At 59.7% G+C, this 19,333-nt stretch overlaps 2 protein-coding genes across 3 annotated transcripts; one reads left to right on the top strand and one right to left on the bottom strand.

Moving 5' to 3' along the window:
• Positions 1-47: 47 nt before the first annotated feature.
• Positions 48-6,496, top strand: HPS6 (HPS6 biogenesis of lysosomal organelles complex 2 subunit 3). The gene is made up of 2 exons (XM_066554619.1): positions 48-331; positions 617-6,496. The coding sequence occupies exon 2, from the start codon at positions 618-620 to the stop codon at positions 3,063-3,065; it is 2,448 nt and encodes an 815-aa protein (XP_066410716.1). The 5' UTR covers positions 48-331; position 617; the 3' UTR covers positions 3,066-6,496.
• LOC136559420 (prominin-1-A-like) lies at positions 6,400-16,491 on the bottom strand. 2 transcript variants are annotated; one of them, XM_066554621.1, is made up of 25 exons: positions 16,464-16,491; positions 15,330-15,536; positions 14,226-14,281; positions 13,791-13,996; positions 13,269-13,389; positions 13,075-13,138; positions 12,572-12,661; positions 12,133-12,323; positions 11,979-12,053; positions 11,615-11,678; positions 11,232-11,391; positions 10,827-10,979; positions 10,234-10,357; positions 9,991-10,082; positions 9,683-9,767; positions 9,432-9,575; positions 9,117-9,188; positions 8,896-8,985; positions 8,728-8,781; positions 8,313-8,393; positions 7,939-8,007; positions 7,753-7,842; positions 7,375-7,487; positions 6,995-7,012; positions 6,400-6,593 (listed from the first exon to the last, which is right to left on the bottom strand). In XM_066554621.1, the coding sequence occupies exons 2-25, from the start codon at positions 15,457-15,459 to the stop codon at positions 6,542-6,544; spliced, it is 2,394 nt and encodes a 797-aa protein (XP_066410718.1). In that variant the 5' UTR covers positions 15,460-15,536; positions 16,464-16,491; the 3' UTR covers positions 6,400-6,541. The 2 variants fall into 2 exon arrangements, with proteins under 2 accessions (XP_066410718.1, XP_066410717.1); XM_066554620.1 differs by lacking the exon at positions 16,464-16,491 and adding an exon at positions 15,741-15,852 and having other exon boundaries at positions 15,330-15,540.
• Positions 16,492-19,333: the final 2,842 nt, after the last annotated feature.

The following is a 19,333-nucleotide window of genomic DNA, read 5'->3' as shown; positions in this document are numbered from 1 at the left end:
GGTTCCCCGCGCGGCCGCGGCTCCCGCAGGCGGGGCGGGCGGGGGAGGCTCCTCCCCGGGCCGGCTGGAGCTCGGCTCGCCCCGCGGGCACCGACTCACGCACGTACACACGCACGCCGGTAACAAATGGCCCCGCTGTCCGCGGGGACCCGCGGGTCGCCCTCGGTACGCGGCCCCGCAGCCCGCTCCGCACCGGCGGCGGAAGTAGGAGCGGGCCGGCCCGTGGCGGCGCGGAGCGGCTCCGCCCGGAAACCCGCGGCCCCGTGACTGCGCAGCGCCGAGCGGAGCTGCCACTGGCCCGGGCCCGGCCCGTCAGTTACCGCCGCGGCAGGTGGGTCCCGGCGGGAGGGGGACCCGGCGTGTGCCCGGGGCAGCGCGGAGTTCTCCCGGGCGGCGCTGGGTGTGCGGAGAGCTCCGGGCGCGGCCGGTCCCTGGCAGTCGCTGCCGCGGAACCGGCTCGCCGCGGGGGAAGGTGCCCGAGGTGTCCGTGGGGGCCTCCTAGAGAGCCGAGGGAGCAGGGTGCCGGGAGCAGGGTGTGGCGGGGCTCCGGGAGGGAACTGAGTGCTGGCTGTGGCTCCGGGCCCCAGCTCGCCCTGCTGCACGCTGTCGCTGACAGGATGAAGCTGCGGCAGGTCTCCGACTTGAGTGACTTCAGCCGAGGCCACTGGCTGCGGGAGTTGCTGTGCCGCGGAGAAGAGCCCAGCCACGTCCAGTCCAGCCCCGACGGGCAGCATGTCCTGCTCCTGCAGAAGAGCCGGGCGCCCGCCCTGCCGCGGGTGGTGGCCTTCCAGCGCCACAGCATCGCTGGAGCCGACCTGGAGAGGAGCTGGCAGCCGCCCCAGCCAGCCCCTGTGGGACTGCTCTTCCTGCAGAGTCCTGTGGTACCGGACTCGTGGGTGCTGGCCGTGGTGTGGGAACACGGCCGGACCGAGGTGTGGCACTTTGTGGTGGCCGTGGGCTGGCAGCTGCTGCAGACGCTGGAGCTGTGCCAGGGTGCCCGGGCACGAGTGGTGTCCGTGTGCAGCCAGGGAGCCAGCCTGGTGTGGTGTGAGGAGAGGCCGCCGCTGGGCGCTCACTCGGACGTGAGCAAGTGCGCCTTCAGGTTCTGTGTCTGTGCCCGTGCTCTGGAACTGGGGGAGCAAGGCGTGCGGCTGGGCACTGCGAGGATAGTCCTGCACAACAGCCCCGAGTACCAGGTCCTGGCCTCTCCCCAGCATGTCTTCCTAGTGCCTGCTGCTGCCGGCTTTGCCACCACTTCCAAATTCCTCCTCATCTGGCATCCAGAGAAGGCAGAGTTCACCATCACAGCCCCCTCTGCAGGCTTCATCCACAGCAAGGTGCTGCGCTCCAGCAGTGAGTCAGACTTCAAGAAGCTCCTACTGGGTTCTGTGGGTCTTCTCTCAGGTTTTGCCCCTCTGGACATTCACACCTCCACTGTGTCCAACAGTGGGGGTCTGCTGCTGGTGAGCACAAAGGGTTCTGTGAGTATCGTGGAGCCAGATGGGACACAGAGGCATATCTTTGACCTGGAGGGTGGCCCTCTGGCCCAAGGGAGTCCTGTCCAGCTGAAGACTTTTGGCAGCATCTTGGCCTGTGTGCTGGCTGGAGTACTGTACCTTGTCGACCAGAACAGTGGGAGGCTTGTAGAAAAGGAAGTCCTGAGCATGAAAGAAGTGCATTTCCTGGAGTCCCAGGGAGAGGAGGACAGTATCCAGCTCCTCAGTCAGAGTGGCATCTACAGCTTTAGCTTTTCCAAACCTGAGGACAACAGCAGGCCTGAGCCATGCCTGGTGGAGATGGTGTTTGAGGAGGCCTGCAGATATTATCAGAGGAGGAGCCTCAGCAGCTCCAAGCTGACGGTGGAGAAGTTGAAGAAAGGTGGTACGTTCCAGGCTCCTGTGGTCCTCGCTGCCATCCTGCAGCACAGCCTCCACCAGAAGCAGAAGCCAGCCCGAAGCCTACAAGACTCTTACGCCAAGCTGTTGAGCACAGTGAGCCTGGAGCTGCAGAGCTACATGAGCCTGGAGCTCCTCAAGACTTGTGTGGTGTGTGCCCCAGAGAGTGAGGTGGAAAGCTACTGCAAGGAGCTGGTGGAGCAGGAGGTCAGCCGCATTCTGCAGTCTGACATGGACAAAGACAACTTGGCCTACCTGAACTCTGTTTTTGCCTCCTTCCCCAAGGCTGCCTGGAAGGCCACAAGGAGCTGCCTGCAGCTGCAGCAGAATGGGGATGGCCTCTTGGTAGCCAGGGCCACCCCAGAAGTATGGAAGAAGGTCCTGTGTCAGCCGCAGCTGGAGGAGGTGGGTCAGAATGGGATGGTCCCACTCTTTGAGCTTATTTGTGCCTCCTTCCTGAGGTTCAAACCCCAGTGGCTGCCCAGCTTTGTGGAGCTGACCCAGCAGTACGTTAGCAGCTCTTGGTCATACGGCAGCAAGGAGGGCCCAGAGGGCCGGGTGCCGCTGTACAAGAGAGCACTGGGAGTGCTGGCCCGAAAGAACAAACACGGCGAGGCAGATGAGGAGATGGAGCTGGAACTGCTGCTCTGCAGCAAGAGACCTAAGGCTGTTCTGCAAGCTCTGCACCTTCTCATCCATCTGAAGCAGTGGCAGCGGGTGGTGGAGGTGGCAGAGAAGTTCTCCAAACTCAGCCCCTTGCTTAACAAGGAGATATTCATCACACTGCTGGCTGAGTTTGCCCAGCACCGGGAGCTGGACCCTTACCTGGACAGGCTGTGGCCGCTGTGCCCTGCTGAGCTCACCACCTCAGACATCCTCACCACGGTCCTGCAGCACCTCCCTCATTCCCAGGAGGACCCAGTGCCCTTCTCCACCGAGGGGAACCAGCTGACTGTGGGCTTGCTTAAGCCACTGCTGCAAAGGGTTGTGCAGCGTCCCAGTGTCCAGGACGAGATGTACTCAGATGCCCTGCAGAGCAGCACCTTCCCCCCTCCCACCCCACCCCGAGAGCACAAAATCCCCTCAAAAGCAGCGGCTGATGATATTCTTCAGCCATCTGTGGCAAGGACTTCCTCACCCTCAGCACTGCTACAGGATGACACTGTGTGAAGGGGGGACGGACAATGTCATCCTCATCCCAAGCCCTGGGTGCACAAGGAAGGGAAATCCTACCTGTGTTGGCAGTACAGAAGCCTGTTCCTTTTTGAAGCATCCCTGCAGCATCTCGAAGAGCCTGTTGGGTGGCTGAGATTGGGGGATCTCTGAGGAAGGGCAGACTTTCTGGTTATTCCTAGCAAGTGCAATTGTGTATGTGCCAGTGGAGGAGCAAATGCCAGGTGCATTGGCAGATGAAAACACTGGCTGCACTACAAAACTACAGAACTGCTCCCTGCCCAAAGCACTTTGTTTTCGGTTTGTTTGGCTCCTTTCTAGCTCCACTTCTACTTCCCTGATCCTCTGGTACTGGTGTTGGAGTGGTAGGCAGTACACAGTCTTTCCTCCCCATTCTCTGCTCAGTGAGCTGGGTGGTACCTCCAAGCTCTGCCTGTGAGAAACGGCATGTTTCCTGCAGCTGGGTCACTGAGTGCTGCTGCTTTGGGCTCAGTCAGATGCTAAAGGCCAGTGTGGCACAGCTCCATGGCACTGGGGATCCCAGCACACACACTGCCAGTTGCAGCACTCCACACGTTGTCTCGCCACAGCTCCTCTGGGATCAGTCCTGTAGCTGTGACTGATTGCAGCTACTTAGCTGAAAAGAGCAGCCTAATTCCCTTATCTCTCTGTCCCAGACAGTACCCAAACTCTCTGCTGAGCTGAGAAGCTTGCAGCAGGCTATGAGAGCTTGGGGCTGGCCCTGCCTTTCCCTTTCCTTTGTGGAAGCTAAGATTATGCTGCAGGACACCCGAGCTCTCTGTTCCCATCTCCTCTACCTTTGCCCTTTGCATACAAAGGGGCTTTGTCAGGGTTGTCTGGCTCATATTGTGCCTCTGTTTGCAAAATCGATGTAACTTGAGAGCAGTTTGTGCAGGAAGATCCAGGTTCCAGCCTCTCTCAGGTGCCCCGTGCCTGGTCCCCTCCGCCAGGAGGGAGACCCTCGCTGTGGCTTTGCCCCTGCATTCTGGGCTCTGGTGTAAAGGAGCTGTCTGGTGCCTTGTTGGGCTGTGGAGATTGACCTGCATTAATCCTCTTGAGAGTGGTCTTAAGTGTGGAAGACAGACTCCTTTTAAACATAAAGGTTCCTAAAGCACTGCTGAGGTGGTGGTGGATGTTATGAGGGTACACACCCTTAGGAGGAGGGCAGTCTTGTTTTGCCTTTGGCGAAAAGTGGCCAGGCTCATCTCTCTGGTGCTGCCCAGCATGGCTCACAACTGGTAGAGCTGGGCTCAGAGAGCATGCCCAGGCAGCTCATTCCCTCTGTGGTACTTAGCTGCTTACCACTATGAAGCCACGGAGGCAGAGTCAGTGCAGGCAGGCTGCAGCTGTGTGCCACAGGGAAGAGCCATCCAGGCCATACACAGCTGTGGCTGGGCCCAACAGAGTTGAGGAAGGGAGGATTTTTTTTCTCAAGAGCTGCAAATTCTCTATTTTTTAGGAAAACTAGCAACAGAGAGCACCTGGCTGGCCCAGCAAAATCCTGCTGCCAGGCACAGTGTCAGAGCTGCCGTTGGAGAGATTATTGTTTGTGAAACCGCTGTAAAGATGTGGCAGGGTCTCCCCCAGAGAAAGGCTTGGCTGTGGAAAGTCCCTGTGGTGGAAAAAGGCCTGACTAAGAGGAAGTGCTGCAATGGTTCCCTAGAGACTGGGTGGTATTTGATGAGACCTTCCTTGGGGGGTCCTTGTGCTGTGGCCATGGGGCGCTGTGAGATTCCCTCTCACTCTGGCAGCTGCCACACATGTGCAGAGGGAGTGGGGCCTGAAAGGAGAGCTGGTGGCATCCACTGTGGGCATTCTGTATAGAACTGTCCTTGCCTCCTCTCTAGGCAGCTGGTGGCCTTGCCTGACTCTGGTCTCACCCCCCTCCCAGGGCTGTTTGGGAGGAGGTCATGGATGGAGCCCAGCACCTCTTAGAGCCCTGGCTCCAGAGATTGGAACACTGCCCTGGAGCTGCACTGAATGGGGAGCTGCTGAGAGCAAGCCCCACACCTTGGCAAAGGCTGTGCAGTCATTTGGGGGGGATATCTTCATTGCCGGGGCTGGGTTTGGATGCAGGTAGCCACAGTGACACAGTGAATGAGGGTGAAGCTCCCTGCCTTCCAGCACTGGCTCTGCAGAAAACAGAGCAGGGAAGAAGCAAAGCCCACAAAGCCAGCAAGCAGAAAGTGAAGCCAGCAGCAGTGCTGTGTAAGACACAGCATCCCCGAGGCACAGCAAGGGAAGAGGAAGTGGGAACATGACACAGTAGGGACAGCCTGAGGCCTGGGGGCAGAAGCCTCCATGTATGGGCCCCACACAAACAGGAAATAGAATTCTGGAGGCTGAGAGTCCAGGGCAGAAAACAGAGCTGAGTGCTTTCCAAGGGGTTGCTGGATATCTCACACCAAGAGCCAGGAAGGGTGAGCATCCTTGGGGGAAGCAGGGGCCAAAGCAATCTGAAGGACACATTGAGCTGACTTACAGGCAAGCACAGGGCTCTCTCTTGCAGTCAGATTCTGCTGGGGGGGGACAGGAGGTAAGGCCGGTGCAGCCTCAGATAAAGCCCAAAGGAAAAACTAGCAATTAGATCCTAAGGCAAGTGGAAAAAACAGTAAGAGATGCACATAGTGGAGAGGGAGCTGGCCTGGCCCTCTCACTCTGCTCCAGAGAAACTTGGACTTTGCAACAAAGGAAATGAGTCAAGCTGCTCACGTATATCCCCTGTGCCTGACACAGCTTTCGGGATGGGCCCTGCGCTTGCTCCAAAGGGCAGCACAAAGCAGTACCTGAACTCAGCCCAAGGCTCCAGACCACGTCACCCTTGATTTATCTGTGCAGAGCACGGTGTGTGCAGGGGTGAGCATAGAAAGTACCCATGGCACCAGTGCAGAGAGAAGGAGGTGTGGGCTGCAGGCACCCCTGGAATTCACCCCAAATTCACTGGAAATCCATAGATGATACATGCTAGGGTTGCCAGAGGGAAGGGCTTATGTGCTGAGGACAGCTTGGGGTGGCACTTCATAGGCAGGAGGCTCTTTGTGTGGCTTGTCCCAGGGAGGGACCTGGCACCCAGTCAGAGGTGCAAAGGGCTGCCCAGTGAGGGGACATCACCCAGTCTTGGTGACACTGAGCAGTGATCCTGTATCCACCCATAGGCTGGCTGTGGGCAGAGCACACTTGGGAACACCAGAAAGAGCCCTGTGGTCCCAGGCACAGCCTCAGCTTGTGCCAGCAGTGGGGAACCCTCCAGCCCCTAACCCTGCTTACTTCCATCACTGCTAGACCTGAGGAGCAGAGTCACATCCCACAGTGCACACAAACACACCATTTATTGTTTGACACCAAAAATTACAGCCTTGGAAAGAGGCAGGTTCCCTGCAAAAATAAATAGTCACATTTTTCAAGTGGGGGGGAGTCTGTCCATTTCCTCCTCCATCTGTGGGTGATGGGAACTAATGCCTTGTGGAAGGCCTGGGGATTTTGTAGGAGTTGAAAGTTGGTGGCCTGCAAAACCAAGGTCCAATATGTCACTCCTAACCACAGAGGGGGGTAAGGGATAGCTGAGGATGCACTGGGATGGTCAAATATCATCCCACTCCCATCACCTAGCCCCATAGGAAATAGGGTATGGAGACAGCTTCTCCAAACCCACCAGCTTGGGAGAGTGGGACCAGCAGCACCTCCAGTCTTGGGAGTGTGGGAAGATGATAGGGGACACCACAACTGCATGCACTACAAAAGTCCCACCTTCACAGCCATCCCCTGGTACCAGCACACTCCTTGGTCTGCACTCACCCTGGTCCCCACCCCCTCCCTCTGTACCTACACCCCTGACCCTAACCCCCCTGTACCTACAGGGGCTGCCCCCCACCCCACAAAGGGACCTGGCAGTGTAAGTTGCTTACATCTCAAAGTCTTCATTCCTAGAGGGGAGGAAAAAAGAGGGGACAGTGTTAGTGGGGCAAGAAGATGCCTTGTGGGACAGGACAACATCTCACAGTAGGACAGGGTGTCCCATGGGTCACAAAAGGAGAGCAAATGGGCTTCAGGGTGCTGTGGTCCCTCCATCCTGGCTGTCTGATCTGATCAGAGAGCACTGGCTCTTAGAGGCTCCTTCCAGAACATCCCCATCCTCAGAGGCTGAGGACCCCAAGTCACCTCTCAGATTCTCCCCAGCCCACATTGCTTTAGCATGAGCCCCACAGGCTACCACAGGACATGAAGGAGCAGGTGGCAGGGGGACCCCAGACCCAGTGTGGTGCCAGGGGGTGGGGCTGCTCCTCACCTGTACACATCAGCAGTATCCATGCGGCGGTAAAACTTGGCAAGTCTGACAGACAGGATGATGCTGGGCAGCAGGAACAAGGTGCACCAGCCCAGGCTGAACCAGAAGGCATTCTGCATAGGGTGCAGGAAGAGCTATTAGGTCCAGAGAGTGACTAGGAGCATCTCTTCTGCTCCCAGTGCTCCCCAATGACCACCCACACCTCAGAGCCTGGCCTTTCCTCTTAGCCACAGCACTTTGCTGGGCAGAAGCTGAGCACTGCTTCCTGTGCATCCCTGATCCTTCCCTGCATCCCTTATCCTGTGCATGAGGAGGACAAGAGCACCTCACTGCCACCCCACATGTGTGTGTCACTCTACACACCACTGCCCCACTCACCACAGAGTCCATGATATAGTCACAGCCAATGACCTCCACATTATCCAAGGACTGAGCTATGGGCTTGCAACGTGCCACATCTTCTGTCACCTGGGGACACGGTGGGGACGGCATATGTCAGCATCCACCAAGCCTTGCAGCTCATTCTCCCCTTCTCTGCACCTCACTGAGGAAGGCTCAGCTTACCCTGCTCTTGGCCCATGAAATGTAGGTCTCAAAGAAATCCAACAGCTGCTCCAGGAAGGCCAATGTCTCCTGGAGGGGCAAGAACAGAGTGGAGATGTTGCACCACCAGCCCCCTCCATGCCCCATGTCCCTTCCATGTCAGGATCAGGACTCTCAGACCACCTCAGCCCAGCAGCAACAGGGCTGAATGCTTCACCCCACCCCAGTCCCTTGCCAGGGATGCCATAAGGGAAGGGGGCACCCAGAGGTGCAAGAGACACTCAGGGAAGGCAAGCAGGATGAGCAGCCAGACAAGGTTTGGCTTGCTTGTATAGAGGGAGGTCTTGGTGAGGGGGTCTGGTGTGTGACCTGACAGCAGGGCAAGGCAAGCTCACGTTCTTGATGATGTTTGGCATCTCCCTCTCCAGGAACTCCTGGGTTTTGTTGGCTTTGTCCAGCGCAGCTGTTGTCTGTCCCTGAGGTGAAAGCTGCTCTCAGCACTGTGATCTAAGCGGGGCCTCTGCACTTCACCAGCCCTGCTAGCAGCACTCCCTGGGGCAGATCCTCTCAGAGCTGTGGTGTTCCCAGCAGTGACACGCTGGTAGTGCCAGGTACCTCAGGTGGAGGGAGTCTGTGCCTGGCAGGGTCCATGGCCTCCCTCCCTCTACCCCATGAACAGCCCCTGCAGCACATGAAGAGTGCCACAGCAGCCCCCAGACTGCAGGTTAGCCCCACCACCTCCACTGCAGGACCTCGAGGGTGCTTTGCAGGGTGCCCGGGACTGGCATGCACTTCCCCTGTGCAGCTTACCTCCAGCTGGGCAGCCCCACTCTGCACTGAGTGGATGTTCTCCTTCAGACTTTGCTGGGGACAGAGAGAAGGGGGATCAGAGGTGCGGACCCCAGACCGTGCCAGCAGGCTCTGAGCTCTAGGGAAGCCCAGCCCAGCCTCCCCAGGACGTGCCCCAGCGTCGCTCACCAGTGGCCCAGAGAAGCTCGCCTGCATCTCCTTTTCCAGCTCCCTCAGTTCACCAGCATTATTTTCCAGGTCCTTCTTCACGTCTGTGCCCTGGAAGTGCTGCAGTCAGCAGTGCCCAGCTCTGTGCCTCCCCTCAGCACCCAGGCAGGCACAGAGGAGCCCAGTAACCAGTGGCTTTGGGGACAGGGTGGCTATGGCCCTGGGGTCTCATGGTCTCTCACCACTTTTTTTACCAGCTGCTCCAACTCTGCAGCCAGATCCAGGAGGCTTCCTTGGGTCATATTCTGATCCAGCTGGAAAAGGCAGAGACAGAGCCATGAGAATGAGGAATGGGGTTCACAAGGGGAGCTATACCCCTTCTTTTTGGGACAGAGTGGAGCCAGGGCCTTCTAGGCAGAGGATGTGCCTTGTTACCCTAACAGGTTGCACAGATGGCAGAGGACTCTCACAGCAGCAAAAAGGAGAGTGCAATAGACCTCCTCAACCCACATCCAAACCCCCACCCTGGTCCCAAGACCAGGCTACACCCAGCACACCTGCTCCAGGGTGAGGGTGAAGTTGGGAGGCTGTGCAGCCCGACTGGCCCTCAGCAGCAGGTCTGTCTGGCTCTGGTTGAGCAGGGAGATGGGGCTTAAGGTGATGTCCATCTTCTCAAAAGCTGTGGAGATGTCTCCTGCATACTGCCAGAGCAAAGGGGGCCATGATGGGACATGTGCTTGCCCCTCACTGTCCCCTCAGCCCTTGGTCTGGATTCCTGCCCTCCAGACCCTGGCACCCCCACACTCACCTGGCTGATATTCAGGAGCTCATCCAGGGACACGCTCTGGTCCAAGTGCAGAGTTTGCCACAGGGAAGCATCTTGCTGGCACTGCCTGCAGGATGGGGGCATGGGGTGTAAAACAGGGCAGGTGAGGGCCACCTTCTCTCAAGACATGTCCTCACCTGTGCAGGTAGGTTGCACCTTGCTCCTTCCCTGTGATCAGTGCCTACCCACAGCCTGGGAAGGTAGGGCAAGCTGCCCTGCTCCTGGAGATTATTGAGGGCATTGAGCAGCTCTACCTCCACCAAGGACACAATGTCAGGGCTCGGACCCACCTGTATATCTCTGAGAAATTTGTCATGTCACCCTTCAGGCCCAGCAGCTCTGAGAGATTGAAGTTAGGGATCTTGCCAGGGGTGTCCAGGAGCTAAGAGCAAGGAAAGAGATGGAGAAACTAGACATAGAGCAGGACAGGACACGTTGGAAGAGCATCTTAAATGGCTAGTGCTGCCTCTGCTCTACCAGCAGCCCTCATTAGGAAGCAGTATCTCCAGGCAGTTTCCCCACAACAAGCTTACCTGGAAGAGCTCCTGGTTGCGCCAGGACTCACAGAAGAGCATGTAAATGTTCCCCCCCAGCACGAAGATGATCATCACCAGCAGCATGAGCAGCCAGTAGAAGATGAAACTGAAGCCAACCCCTCTGCCGGGACAGAAATGCCATCACCACCAGCAGCCCAGCACTGATGCTGGCATTGCCCCCAGCTCACAGAGCCCAGGGGCTGCACACCCCACAGTTGTGGGAACACCACCCTTCCCACAAGCTTGTGTTTGTTCTGCCTTCAGACCTCAGAGCATGACCAGGCTCTGCCCTGGAGCTTGGACTCCAGAATGGCTTCCCACAGCTTTGCAAGCCAGCGCTCCCCCGCAGAGCTGCAGGACCCACGCTCACACTGCCAGCCCTCGCTGCCATTACAGGGCAAACAGGCTCCCCTCAAATGCCTCACCAGCACCACGATTGACCAATTTACCACCTGCACGGGGAGTCACCCCGGGGCAGGCCATTAAGCTGCAGTAAAGTGATGATTTAGGAGCTCGAGTGTTCTCAGGGCACCCCTGCCCACCCATCCCACCGCTCCCACACGTGTCCTTGGCAGCCAGCTGAGCCTCACGCCATGAAGAAGTTCCCGCCAGCATTGGAGAGGCTGCTGCGCTGTGTGGGCAGCACACCTTCCTTCAGCCCCAGGGGCCCCAGCAGCAGCCCAAAAACGTTGCAGAGGACCACCAGCAGCACCGTACAGCACAGGAGGGCACACACGATCAACCTGGGGCAAGACAAAGGGCAGGAGTCAGGCAGCAGAACCTTGGACCCTGAGCAGCACCCTGCAGCCCACTGGCTGCCTTCGTGGGGAGGAAAAAGGGTCCCAGACACCACAGTAGGGAAGGGGCATGTGTGTCTGCAAGGCACAGCTCTGAGTACCCTGCACCCCCAACCCCACCACCCAGCAAGGCCCCACCTCCAGCAATGGGAAGAGCCTTAAAACCCCCCAGACAATGGAGTCCAGCCCCTCGCCCACCTGAGCCCGTCCCAGGCCACAATCGGCTCCCTGTACTTCTCCAGCATGGATGTGGCATTGTTCACAAAGGCCCCAACTTTCTGCTCCACATCCCAGAGTGGCAACCTTCCCTGCAAGTTCCTGATCTCCTGCCTGATGAGGAGCAGCTGGTTCTGGCTCTCTGCAAGGCATGGGGACACACTGACATTCTGAGCTGCTGCCCAGGTCCTGCAGGGCAGAGGGGACTCAGGAAGGATAGGAAAGGGGCAGTCATGGCCAAGGATGACATTGGCATGATGGCCCCTGGGGACAGCCAGGGCTGCAGGCCTCCAGGAAAGAATGGCTTGAGAAGGGAGGAGGGAATCCTCGAAGAGGGAGAAGCCAGCACACAAAGCCCTGCTTACTTGCCACCACTTCTTGGGACTGCTCTTGCACCTTGTCAGGGGTCATGCCCAGTGTTTTGTTAACCTGCATCCAGGGAAGCACAGCATGAAACTCACATCCCTGCCTGCAATCCAGGGCTGAGCAACACATCCCCTTGAACCCAGATACTAGTAGCACACAACAGCCAGGCTCCCCACAGCACCAGTCCACCCTACCAGTGTGCAGGGATGGTTGGGACAGCGAGCAGACCTCTGGCCAGCCCTTCCCTCCGTGTGACACACTGAACTCCTGACAGAGCTCTTCCCAACCCACAGCCTGTCAGCACAGCCTCAGCAGCTGCAGGAGCACCCAGCTTTGTGCCTGGGCAAAGGAGACACCCCGTACCTCCTCTAAATCAGACTTTATGTTTGACTCGGAGACCTCACACAGTGCTTCCAGCTGCTGCTCCACACCTGGGATCTGTGGGCAAGAGCCTGGAGTGAGGAAGCTGTGGGGGCTGGGGCAGGGGGCCCCTCATCCACACCCTGCCCCTCCTCACCGTGCTGAAGTTGGCAGTGAAGGTGAGCCCCTCCAGGGACACTTGGCTGCAGGGGAGGCCACATTTCTGCAGGGTGCCATTGATCCTTTCCCTCAGGCTGACCAGCCCCTGGCTGTAGTTGCTCTGCAGCTCCTCGAGGTCTGAGCGGCTGATGGCAATGTTGGCAAAGGTGCCGTTCAGTGTCTCCATCCCTGGGGAGAGAGGAGGGAGCTCAGGGCCTCATCCTGCCACTGTGGCAGGGACTCCTTCTCATCCAGCTGAACCTTGGGAACCCATGAAAAAATGCAACATAGGGGCACCTCCAAAGTCATGGCACTTGTCCCAGGGTGTAGCTGGGAGGCCAAAGGGATCCACCTCCATGGGATTCTTACCCAAACATGCACCCACCCTATCTCTTAATCCCCCTGAGTTGCCAGTCTCCCAGGGATAGGGCCAGTACCTTGCAAGAGGCTCTGGAGAGATCCCAGAGCCCCATCCGTGCTGCTCCTGATGTGGGAGGTGATCATATTGCCCAGTTTGGGCCCAATGTCTGCAGAGATGGGAGAGGTGGTGTCAAAAACAGGATCCCTGCAAGGTCCTGGGGCTTGCAGGAAAGCTGGTGAAAACACTGACACCATCAGCAGCCCTCCCTCACCCACCCCCAAGGTGGGGGGCAATGGGAATATCCTCACTCTCCCACCACCCACATCACCCTTCCCAGAGAGGAGCCTGAATAGGGGAAAGCAGAAACTGGAGCAGAGTTGGAGCTTGGGAGAGCCTCCAGACCCAGACCCTTTAGACATCCCCATAAGAACAAGCCCAGAGGCCTGCAGGGTCAGCAACCACCCACAGGGCAGAAAGGTAAACCCACACAACACTCGCACTGCCCAAGAACCCCCAGCCCTGGGGCAGCTCCCACAGGGCCCTGGGGATGCTCCAGCCCCTCCCGTCGCACACCCTCACCCTGCAGGCTGTGGTTGGCATAGTTCAGTGGGACATCGCTCTTGTCGATGACAAAATCAACTTGCTGTAGGGACAGAGGTGTGGTGTCAGTGAGGGTGGGGAGTTTTCTCTGCTGCCCTTCCCCAGGGGGCTATTTGGGCTGCTCCTCCCGCCCGGCCCCTCGCCCCCAAGACATGGCAGGGGGCCATGCGTGCCTGGGGGATGGAGGCCAGGTAGGTGTGGATGTTGTCCAGAGTGTTGTTCACATTGGGGAAGGTGCTCTTCACAGCCTGGGAGAAGCGGGTGTTGCTGATGAGGGCACAGACACCACCAGCCCTGCAAGGGACGGGTGGCAAGGTCAGTCCCAATGCTCCCCCCAGCACCCTCCAAATCCACCCAAACAAACCCCAGCCTGCAGGGTCTGGAGCACACCAGTGACTCCTGCTTCCAGTGCATCCCAGCCCGTGCCCTGCCCCGAGGGACCAGAGAGGAGGGACGCAGGGAACTGAGGCACGGCAGAGCCCGGTAGCCGTGGGGAAGCTGTCGGGAAAGGGCTGCACGGTCTGCAGTGCGCAGCCCCCCGGGGCCAGCTCCCCACCGCCGCTGCTTCCTCTCCTTTGTCCCGCCGTGCCGCGATCTACTCGTGAACAATGGCAGTTTCCTGGCACGGCCGCCAAGCGCCGGCATTTCCAGCCACCCCTGGGTTCCATCCGGAGCCTCCCGGCCCGCGCACTCACAGGAGGAAAGCGGAGAGCAGCAGGACGGAGGCCCAGAGCGCCCGGCGCCGGCAGCGCATCCGCCGGCGCTGCTTCTGGTACATGCGGCCCCCGCAGTTCCCGCAGCAGCGGCAGCAGCAGAAGCAGCATCCCACCAGCGGCACCAGGATGATGAGGAGGACTCCAATGGCCACGCAGACCAGGAAACCCAGTTCATAGAGCAGCAGCTGGGATAGGAAGAATGAGAAGCAGCGTAACATTGGTGTCCCCAAAGGTCCCTCAGCTCTGCACACCCTGTCCAGACCCAAACAGACAAAATGGGTCCCCCAGGGAGCAGAACATGTCCCCTTGCTGCCACCCAGCATCCAGGGCTCAGCCTCAGAGCAGCACCCACCAGCATCCCCCAGTCCACGATGCTCTGGGGCTGCCAGCTCCCCACCCCACCTGCCTGCTCACCTTATTGATGTTATCTTGGCTGAACCCACTCTGGGACTGCTCAAAATTAATCAGCTCTGGGAGACAAGAAGCACAGAGGGCTGTGAATAGGTGCTGGGCCCTATGGAACTCTCCGAGAGGGCCCCAGACCCTGCTCAACCCTCCCAGCCCAAGGCATCACCTGCAGCTCAGACCAGCTCTGAGTATGGCATTTTTCTCCCTTGCAGCTCCCCTCCCCAGCCATCACATCATGCAGCATTTTTGCACCCAGGAAAAGTTCTGCCAGCTCCCAGGCTCTCAGGGATTCCCAGAACAAGGGAGCTCCTCACCACTGTGGGCATAAGGGACATTGCCCTGGGGCTGCCCTCCTGCAGAGAAACCCAAGGGCACTGCCAGTGAGGAGTGAGTACTGGGGGCAAAGGCCAACTGCCACACTGCCTCTTTCATTCCCAGGGCTCTCTCTCCCTGTGCCACATGCCCTCATTACAAGCCTTGATAGCACATGGGGAAATTGATTGTACCCTGGTGTCTGTGTGACACAGGTCCACAAAGCAGGACCTGTGCTGCCAGCCACACCTTTGCCAGCACGTTCACTGTGAGCAGGGGTCGAAGCCAGTGAAGGATGCACAATGGCAGTACCCAGAGTGGCATTTCCCTCCAGGTGGGCAGCACTTCCTCCATGAATATGGAGCAGCTGCAGGGTCCTGGTATCACCTGTGCAAACCTGCAGCTGCATCGGGACAGAGCTGTGACAGCGACAGGAGAACAGCAAGTGCTGGTAAGCAGGGCAGTGCACAGGGAGAGCACACGGTGCTGCCCCTGGCACCAGGATACTCTGCTCTTGGTGGCCAGCAAACACAGAGGGCTGCAAGACAGGCAAACAGCCTGCAAGCAGAGTGGGGTTTGCTCTGCACATTTTTGGGAGCCTATGATTAAGTTACCTGGAGGGAGGATGGGGCAGGACTCTGCAAGGTGGCACTACCTCTAACACCTGTCCTGGGGCCCAGCTAATGGCCCCACAGTTGTTATGGGACATCAGCAGGACACAGCTGGCAATCCTTGGGATCCCATTCCTGATGACCCCAGCCATTGCACCCCTGCCAGCCCCCTCTGCCATGCACCCACCTGTGGGCAAGGCGTTGGGCTGCACCAGCCGCAAGAAGCCGTGTGCCATCGCCACCAGCCCCGGCGTGCTGCTCCCCGGCGCCTCGGGGCCAGGGCCGTACGTGGGCTTCCAGATGTTCCCCAGCTCCATCGCAGCAGCTCCTGTGGACACCTGGGCACCGAGAGGAGCTGTCGGTGTCGTCGGAGCTCGGGACCACCCAGCCTGCCCTGCCTCCGACCAGGAAATGCAGAGAGAAAAAATATCAGGCACCTGCCCGCTCCTGCCCGGAAGCACAGAGCTGCGGGAGAGCACCGAGGAAGGATGGGTGCACCCATCCCCACCCCTGTCAGCAGTGGGGTGGGAAGCCAAGCAGGAGGTGCCCACGAGGGACCGGGGGGCTGTGGGGGGTGGAGCGGACTCAGAGCACTCACCCAGTCCTCTGACACCGCTCTGCACCCACCGCTGCGGCAGGGTCCGGCCGCAGCGTGCCAGCGCCCAGGTCTGCGGTTTAAGTTTCAGCGGTGATTGCTGACAAGCTGTTTGCCGGGGGAGGCGGCGATGCCGGGATCGCCCCACCCTGCCCCTTACGGCTCTTGGCACTCGGCCGCTTCGGGCCGCCTCCCTATACCGGGGTCAGGGTCACCACCGACCTGTCCTGACGCAGGCATGGGGAAGAGTCCCTCTCCTCCCTCTCCGCTAAGCTCCCCTGCCCGTGCTGGTTTCCTCCTGCCCCAGCCCAGGAGCTGGGTGGCCCGGGGTGATCCCGAGGGCAGCCGTCCCGCCCGCTCCGCCCCACACCATCTGCATCCTTTCGGGATGGGATGCGTGGAGCCGTTCAGAGTTTCAACACAAACCAGCTGTAGCCACAGAAGCAGGTTTTGCATCTAAAAACCTTGCGAAATGGGGCACTGCGGCAAACCCGGCATTTTTCAGACGCGTCCCGGTCCCCCCAAGCGGGGAACAGCCTCAGGGGTCCCCAGACAGCATTTTTCCCCAAAGGCTGGGCGCCCGCTGGGCTCCATCCCCGCTCCCCGCGGAGCTTTCCCACGCCGCGTGGCTCCATCCCCCGCCCCGCCGCCGGAGCTCCGGGAACCGCAGCCGGAGGCAGGGGCGGGAGGGGCCGGAGGTCGCTCCCGGTTGTGCCGCGGACGCACCCGGTGGACGCGGGGCAGGTGGCCCGAGGGTCCCGTCCCGGCAGGCGGAGCTCCCCAGCGGGGCACGGCTCCGCACCGAGCCCGCGGCGCGGGTGGCTCCGGGAGGTGCGGGAGGGCCGGACAGAGCCGCCCCTTCCGCCCCGGCCCGCCAGGGTCTGTCCGGCCACGCCGGGCCCCTCTTCTGCCCAGGGGGAGCCCTCTGCCCACCCCTCCCCGCTGCACCTTGGCAGCCCTCCTCCACCCGAGGGGCAGCCCCGCTCCTGGCCCCAGCCCATCCTGACACCCTGCATCTCCCCCAGAGACCCCGGCCCCTGCCCTGTCCCGCATGGGAGAGCCGGCCGCCCACCAGCCCTCTGCCTGGGGATGCTCCCTCCTTGTCTAAGAGAAGCAGCACTCACCCCACACTGCCAGAGCCACTGCTGGCCCCTCCGGCGGCGCCCCCGCCACAGCACCCTTGCCGAGAGCCTGCTCTGCTGCCCACCTTGCCCCTGTGGCAGCCCTCTGCTGTGACCCCCACCTCCTGCCCCGAAGTAGCTGGAGCCCCCAGCACGGTCCTTGGCCCCTGCCCTGTGTCCTTGCATGTGTCCCCAGGCTTTTGGACGGGACCAGCAGGGACTCTGGGTGAGCTGTACCTGCATGACCTTTGCATGGGGGCCTCCCTGCCTCCCCAGCACTCATGGCTTGCCCGTGGCCACCTCCCGGTAACTGCTTAACTTTCCTTGGCACAGGCAGGCATCACTGCACTCATCACTGCAGGCATCACCGTGACCTTAGGTGAAGGTGGCCCAGGGAGGAGGGCAGCCCTGCTTCAGGTTTTCTTCCTGGTCTGGCCCATGCTGGGTGCTAGTGTCATGTGGGACCCTCTGGCACAGCACTGGCACTGGGCAGAGCAGCAGCGGGCACAGATTCATCCCAACAAAAAAAGAGAGGAAAAAAAAGCACTGGAGCTGATGTGGGGGAAGGAGGTTTGGGAGCTTCACAGGTACCCTTGGGCTTTCCAGCTCGGACCTCAAGCCTGAAGTGTTGCCTTGGGGCCCTCCAGCAGCTCTCGGGTGCACGTGCAGGATCCAGCCAGGCATATGGAGGATCCATCACAGATGGCAGGATCTGCTCCTGCAGGGCATTGCTCCCTTCCCATCCAGGGCATCCCACTGAGCCTGCCAGAGCTCGGGCATGTCAGAAACGAGGGTATTTACTGATGCCTCAGCTCTGGGTGCCACACCATGGACTCATCAGGGCCACCCTCCCCTCACCTGCCCATCCATGAGCTCCTACCACAGCACCTGGGTCCTGCAGCCCCCCAACCTCAGCCCTGTCACAGCCTGGTGATGTCCCTCATTGCAGATTTCGACCCAACCCCTGCTCCAACTTGGAAGATACAGGCCCATCCTGCTCTCACCCTCTGCTGCATCAGCCCTGTTTTACAAGCATGGTTTCCCCCACATCCCTATAAAGCTGGCACAGGGCACCCCAGCTTCTTGAAGGAGATTGTTATAGTCCCCTGTCCCTCCTTTGCTCCCCCCAGGACACCTCCATGGTGCTCAGCTGCTCCTGCCCTGCTCCCAGGCAGGATTACACGGCCCCCACTGCTCCCCAGGGAATGTGCCCATCACCTTGGTGTCCTGGCAGGCCTCGAGCTGCTTGTTTGCTCTGCCTGGGGGACTGAGGCCATTTCCCAGCAACCCAGTACCTTACCCTTGCTGGGATTTCTGCTCTCCATGGCATGGCAGGGAGCCAACTGTGGCGTGCCTGGGAACCAGCAGGCACAGGCAGGCCAGCATCATCCAGGGAACACAGTGAGCCCTGTGCCCACACTCCCTGCCAGGGTACCAGGGACATGAGGGGACAACTCCCCTCTGCCTTGTCCACATCAGCCTGGTCCTATGCTCAGATGTAAGTGATCAGGACAGCTTCAAACCGAAAAGTCATTTTATTGGTACCATACATGACTCATAAATGGCACAAACTATGGAGGGGAGGAAAGGGGAAAAAAAAAAAAAAAAAAAAAAGGAAACAAAAAGGCATTACAGTGTGCCCATGGCAGTGAGGGCTCTGCACTCTCCACAGCAGCCGTGCAGCATGGCATGGAGAATCGTACCTTAACTGTGATGCAGAGCCCCCCTCCCTGCCACACTGGGCTCTCACCCCTGCCTGCAAAGGGGCTGTGGGGACCCCTGTGCCTGGGGGTCTGAGGGGCTGAGCCCCCCAGCTCCGGCCTGCCCAGGGAGGGGCCCAGGAGCCAACACAGGCATCTCTCCAGGGATCTTCAGCTTGAGATCACACCAGGGCTGACTCAAGGCTCTGTCTCCCTGCCCAACCACATGGACAGCAGAAGGAGAGGACACATAGGGTGACCCCCACCCCATCTCAGCAACCTCCTGCAGTCTCACCCAGGAGTGGGCAAAGCATGGAGTGCTAGTAGCACCCTTGCAGCAGCCAGAGCCCCAGGCACAGGCAGGCCCTCAGTGACACCTACCAGCCCCAAGCCTCATGGGGCAATGGGACACAGACTGTGGGATCCCCAGCAGGGAACTGGGGGTGTCTGACAGAGAGAATGGAGTGCACCTCTCACTCCCCCAAACTTCAGGGCTGCTCTGCCTGCCCCAGGCTCCCTTACGCACGCAGACAGACACACAGACTCTCGCACACACACTCTTACACACACTTATACCCCCACTAGGGCAGTCCCCTCCCACAGCAGCACTTGCTGCAACCCCACCATGGGGCATGCCACGGGGTTCCCACAGGCAGCCCAGACTCCCACTTTCCCCCAAAACCCCACTCCAAGGCTGCTGGGATGAACTGGTTAGTTAGCACAAACACCCTCCCCCGGCACCTCCCATCTTCTCCTTGGAAAAAGCCTTGGAAGG

This window comes from Molothrus aeneus, chromosome 8, assembly GCF_037042795.1.
Source record: "Molothrus aeneus isolate 106 chromosome 8, BPBGC_Maene_1.0, whole genome shotgun sequence".
Taxonomy (NCBI): domain Eukaryota; kingdom Metazoa; phylum Chordata; class Aves; order Passeriformes; family Icteridae; genus Molothrus; species Molothrus aeneus.
The sequence above is the reverse complement of the archived record's forward strand: the minus strand, read 5'-3'. Positions and strand labels throughout refer to the sequence as shown.

Excerpts from the sequence above, each read along its gene's own strand:
- HPS6 (XM_066554619.1), top strand. The coding sequence starts at position 618 with ATGAAGCTGCGGCAGGTCTCCGACTTGAGTGACTTCAGCCGAGGCCAC.
- LOC136559420 (XM_066554621.1), bottom strand. The coding sequence starts at position 15,459 with ATGGAGCTGGGGAACATCTGGAAGCCCACGTACGGCCCTGGCCCCGAG. Across the intron at positions 12,324-12,571 it reads TCTCCAGAGCCTCTTGCAAG|GGATGGAGACACTGAACGGC; the intron begins GTACTGGCCCTA and ends CTCTCTCCCCAG. Across the intron at positions 8,008-8,312 it reads TGCCAAACATCATCAAGAAC|GAGACATTGGCCTTCCTGGA; the intron begins GTGAGCTTGCCT and ends TTGCCCCTCCAG.